This window comes from Monodelphis domestica, chromosome 4 (genome assembly GCF_027887165.1).
Source record: "Monodelphis domestica isolate mMonDom1 chromosome 4, mMonDom1.pri, whole genome shotgun sequence".
In the NCBI taxonomy this organism is placed as follows: domain Eukaryota; kingdom Metazoa; phylum Chordata; class Mammalia; order Didelphimorphia; family Didelphidae; genus Monodelphis; species Monodelphis domestica.
In genome coordinates, this window is record NC_077230.1 from 34391462 (window position 1) to 34397461 (window position 6000).

The window sequence follows — 6000 nt, forward strand, 5'->3', positions numbered from 1 at the left end:
TTTTGCTTGGTGTTTCTTGGTCCTCCTCCATTCCATTTTTCTTTGTTCAGTACCCATATAGAAACTGTTGATTGTAATTTCTTTTTTCTTTTTCTGTTGTTTACTTATATTCCTTCTCCTCTCCCCCCTCCCCATTGTTGGCTGTAATCATACACTTTTGTTTATTTGTTGGATCTGTGGAGTTTGGGCTATTCTGTCTTGAAGAGGCTTCTTCTCTGCTCTGCTGATTAACTAGATTAGACTGATGGAGTATTAAATGAGCCCTGAGACCAGATCTTCTTCAGTTTCCAACAGAAGCTGAAGGTGAAGATGAAGGTAGTTACCCTCATCCTCCTTTCTACTCCTGTCTGCCAGCAGCCTCCCTGTCAGCTGCCCAGTCAGAGTTCTGAGCTTCCCATGGTGGTACCAAAGTACTCTATCACAGTTATAGCCTTCACCCTGGGATCCCAGTCAGCTGGATTCTTACTGTGGGTCTCAGCATGTAAGTGGGAGGAAGAGTGTTGGAGATTGAGATTCCCTGCCCTTTGAAGGCTTCTTATTTGCACTACTGGTAGATGGGATAAAGCCTGGCCAAGCTGATCTGCAAAGCTGGATGTGGATGTGCCTTAAGGCCAAAAGCTCCAGAGGCAGAGGACCAAGATATGGAGAGTGGTGGCTGAAGGCAGTGACCCAGCTGCCCTCCTCTCTGCCCCTCTCCTTCAGCTATGTCCCTTCCAGTTGTCAGAGTCCTGGATCTCAAGTAACTGTGGTGGCAAGCACTTTCTCCAGGCCAGAGCTCTCACCCCAAGATCCCAGCAATCACCCAAATCTCAGCGCAGTAGGTAGGGGAGGAATCCGGGGATCTTCCTTATTTCTTTTCCTTAAACTAGAGAATTCAGGCTTCTCTGTTGTGTACTTTTTACATTGAATTGAGCAGGAGGGTCCCCTGGCTCTGTCTTGTTTGATTTGTTTTTCTATCGCCCTTGAAGCACTTTGTTTTTTATTATGTGGAAGAGTTTACACAGAGGACTCAAATTTTGCTACTTCTAAGTGGCCATCTTGACTCTGCCTCTGAACACTAAATCTTGAAACACTATACCTAACAACCCCTTTCCCTTATATCCTCACTTCTTGCCTTTCACCCCTACCCCAAAAATAAAGAGGAAAACATTAAAAGGGTGAAAAATATCAAATATATTTAGCCCAACAAAGATGTATACCTCATTCTGCTTTATCAGTCTATCACTTCCCCTTTTATGTGGTGGGTATCATTGTTTAATCTTTACCCTCTAGAATTGTGGCTGATTGTTAAATATTGTGGTTAAATAGAGTCTATTAAATAAATGTCCATTAAATAGAGTTCTTAAATCTTTCAAATTTCTTTTTCATGATGTTATTATGGTAAAACCCTCATGATATTGTGAAATTTCTTCATGTGATCATGACAAATGCTTTTTCTGGTTCTATTCACTTTGTGTCAGTTCACAGAAATCTGCCCAGGTTTCTCTAAGACCATTCTGGTAATAATTTCTTATTATGCATAATTTGTTCAGCCATTTCCCAGTGATGAACATCCTTAGTCTCCAATTTCTTACCTTTGAAAAAAATTTTTAAAAGTCTACTATAATTATAAAAGTCTACTACTATCTATGGGTCCTTTTTATTTTTATTGTTGAACTTCTATGGGATTATAGGTCTAGAAATGCAATTGCTAAATCAAAGAGTTAGTTCAATGACAGTTTAATGTGGCCTAGGACCAAAGTATTTACTGAATGCCTAGAAAAACCCACATTTCTACCAATATTAATACTATTACTTTCCAATACCCCTCTAATAATTGTCATTTTTATTTGTCAATTGTCATTCTTTGTCAATCAGAATAATATGAAGTAGAAGCTCAGAGTTGCTTAAATTTATACTTCTCTACTTATTTAGTGATTTTGGACTATTTAAAATGGACTACTCTCTTGAAAACTGCCTTTTTCATATCTTGGACTTTTTGATGGCCATTTAATTGAAAGAAACCTCATGGTTCAAGTCCAAGGCTTTCATTTGATCAGTGTAGTAAATTGAAGGTCAGAAATGCTATAAATGACTTGCCTAAATTAATACAAATAGTTAGTGGAAACTACAACTAGATTCTAGAACTAGAAATAGAGGTCATGTCTCCTTAATTCCAAGATGATTTCATTGTCCATTGTATCAAACTATCCCTTTTTCTTCCGCAGAGAACTGGAATTAAAAAATGAAGAGATGGAATTGAAAAGAATAATAGAAGAAGAAGGTCAGAAATATAAAAAAAGACCTCAAGGAAATTGATGAAAGGGTGAGAGTACAGTTCATTTATATATATATATATATATATATATGTATATATATATATATATATATATATATATATATAAACTATATCTATGATTAAAAACCCAGTGTCTGGCTCACATATTTTCCCTCTTCTTTGTGAATAAAATCTAAATCCTGTGACTTCCAAACTGAAACCAGAGAGTTTAACAATTAATATCCAGCATACCTTGAAATAAATCTTATTATATATACATATATGCATATAAGTCTCATATACTCACAGCTTAGCAAAGGACCAGACACATAAAAAGCATTTAATAAAGGTCATTTTTTTCTTTCTATATACACATGACAAGATGTATAAATATATACATACACACATTTATATATGTGTGTGTGTGTGTAACTTACATCTATATATACACCTCTATCAAAGACCAGGATACTTTTTTATCAAACCTCTCCTAACATCATTCTAACTGCAAATGGCCTGGTCACTGTAATTTCCCAGTTCTTATGGCACTTTCACTAATTTTGTCTTTGAACATCTTTACTAGTCCATGCTACAAAATTATAACCTCCCTGGAGACAGAATCTGTCTTTTCCCTTTCATATACAATACTACACACAGAGAAAGGTTTCATTTTATAATATTAAGAATGAAGACCTACAATGAAGTCCTCCTTCTAATGTCCATCCTGGATGTCTAAACCTCACCAAGTCGGTAACATCTTAGTGCTCTGGGAAACTCTCTGCAACTAGAGAGCAATGGAAGTGACACTTTCCTTGAAAAAGTTAATTCTTCACTGGGAGATCTTTTCACCTTGAATTCTATCCCTAACCTCATCTACTATGACTATTCCTATCCCCTTTCCCTTTCCTATTCCCATTTTGATCTCTATACCAATATCTATCCCTATCCCTAACTTCATGTTAATCCTTAAATCTATTTTGATTATTATTCCCTGACAACCTATTCATGGAATTTGTGTATAAGTATTTTTCATGTATAGTATTAAGGGGTTAATTGGAGAGCAGAGAGGCCAGATAAGTGGCTAGCAGGTACAAATGAGTTATTTATAGAATAGTTATGAATGCTGGAGAAAAAAAGGATTGAATAAATTGAAATTAATAGAATTATTATGGTTGCACAAATTTCAGACTAACAACTTGATAGAGAAACTTAAAAAATACGTGAACATATCTGAAGTGAATATTGGAAATCAGCCTGAGGAGACAGTAAAAGAAGATATAACAATAGGGCAATTATTGGCCGCAGAGGATATCAGTTTAGGTAAGAGATTGATTCTTGATTAGGCTAAAAGGAATCAATTAGTGTCAAGAAAAGAGGCAGCAGAGGTTATAATGTAAATATGGAATTTTAGCTGGTAAACATTCTGTTGGTCTATTACCACAAATATTTTTAATTTTTAATTGTAAAATTTTAATTTTAAATTTAAAAAATTTTAAAAATTAAAAAAAATGTAAATGTTACATGGAGGAACAATTTTTGACAACTTTTTTTTTTACTGTTTTAAAATTCAGATTTGCTACTTACCCTCCTCCAACTCCCAGACAAGGTGTTATACATGTTACATGTATGTATGTTATACATACTTCCATATTATTTCTGTCCATAGATGATAGAAGACATATCACTCTTACAATAAAAATCTCATGAAGGTTATATTATAGGAGCAGATGTCAGGTTTTGATCTGTCCTTAGCTTCTAATAGTTCTGTCTTTGGCTACAGACACTATTTTCTTCATGAATCCCTTGCAGTTATCTTGGAGACTTACTTTACTGATAATGGTTTTAGTCCTTCACAGTTGATCATGGCAAAATACTTCTGTTACTATATACGTTGTTCTTCTGGTTCTGTTCACTTTTTTCTGAACTCACTCTTTCACTGTTTTTTTATGGTACAATAGTATTTCATTATAACTATATAGAAGAACTTGTTCATTCTTCTCCCATGTGATGAATAACCCCATAGTTTCCAATTCATTGCCACTATAAAAAAAGGTGCTAATAATATTTTGGTACAGTTAATTCCTTTTATTCTATCTTTGATCCATTTGGGATACTAAGCCTGTAATGAGACTACCGGCTCAAAGGGTATGCATAGTTGTCTTTGGGTATGGTTCCCTATAGCTCTCAAGAATGGTTGTATCAGTTCACAGTTCCACCTATAGCATATCAGTGTTTCAATTTTGCCATGTCTCCCCCAACATTTATCATTTTCTATTTAGGTCAGTTTAGCTAATATAAAAGTTAAGAAGGCATTTCTCAGAATTGTTTTAATTTAACTTTCTCTCATCAGTAGTGATTTGGACCATTTGTTCTGTAAACCTTAAAATTCCTTAGACTTATAAATGTTGGAAATTTCACCATTGGGAAATTTCATACTTGAAAAATTTCCTATTGATAGTGGAAACTCTATTGGAATGTGAACCCCATTGGCATGGGAGGTTCCTCCTCCTCCCTTCTTAAGATTACTTTAGGACAGAAACCTTTTGCTGAACAATGGAAAGGGCTTTGACCTATGCTTAAGCACAGAAGAGGAATTTCTTTGACTCATGATTGATTTTAGAATTGATACAATAGAGATAATTGGAATGACAGAACCAGGTCTTGGAAAATACAATTTCCACCCCACTCAGTCCTAACAGGATTTAGGAAGGGCTGCAGCATAGATCAAAATTTAATTATTCCAATCTCTACCCTACTCAGGGTAACAGGATTTAGGAAGGGATGTAGCAAAGGGTCAAGATTTAATTATTTGAGAATATGACCTTCAACAGACATGTGCAAAGCCACAGACCTCTGGGCGGTCCTGGGTTAAGCTAGAGCCACCATTGGCACAGGGAAGACATGGACAGTGATTGGTAGATGTGAGAACTGAGGGGAGGGAACTTGGATGGTTTCCGTAAAAAGAGAGGGGTCTGAGGACTGAGGTGGTGGTTGGTTGGAGAGGTTTTGGCTCTGAGAGGTTGTACTGGCTCTGAAGGAAGCTGCTCTGAAGGAAGCTGGAGGTGGAGGCCCCTGAGACTGTTTCTCCATTTTGGTCACGTGAGTGATAAGGACTGATCTCCTTTCTTTGCCTCAGCTATCTAAGGGCTTGGGCCTTTTGGCCCAGCCTAAACAGAAGGGGTATTTAAGCCCTATTCCCTTCTCTCCCCTTTCTCTCTCCCTCTCTCTCTCTATCTCTAATTCCTTTCTTCCTCCTGTTTGTAATTAAACTCTATAAAAGGTTGAAGGCTGACTTGTGTTTTCATTTAGGAATTACATAGCTGAATTCCTTGGCTACCTTAAATTAATATATATCAGTCTTTTAAAGTGATTTCCTTGTCACAGTTCATATAACTGGATAATTTTAATCTCTTCCTCTGAGAACTGCCTGTTAATATCTATTTCTTGATTGGGGAATGTTTTGTATTCTTATAAATTTGACTTGGTTCTCTATATATTTGAGAAATGAGGCTTTAGTCAGATACTTGATATAAAGCCCCCCCCATATTTGTTGTTTCCCAGATTTGTTGTTTCCTTTCTCATTGGTTTTATTTCAGTAAAATCTTTTAAATTTAATTAAATTAAAATACTTTTTAAATTAAGTAAGCAACGATTTATAATATTTGATTTATTTTTTCACAAAACCAACTTTTTTTTCTTATTTGTTAGTTTTATAATTTTATTTCAATTTATTCATATCTCCC

General features: G+C 35.5%; 1 protein-coding gene across 5 annotated transcripts in view; it reads left to right on the top strand.

The window, feature by feature from the left end:
• The window catches only part of LOC103098397 (neurabin-1-like), a 93684-nt gene extending 88141 nt beyond the window's left edge, over positions 1-5543 (top strand). For all 5 annotated transcript variants that reach the window (XM_056793270.1, XM_056793271.1, XM_056793267.1 and 2 more), the window contains one exon: positions 2208-5543. In XM_056793270.1, the coding sequence (XP_056649248.1) occupies positions 2208-2298 (91 nt within the window). In that variant the 3' untranslated portion in view covers positions 2299-5543. The remainder of the gene's footprint in view (positions 1-2207) is intronic.
• Positions 5544-6000: the final 457 nt, after the last annotated feature.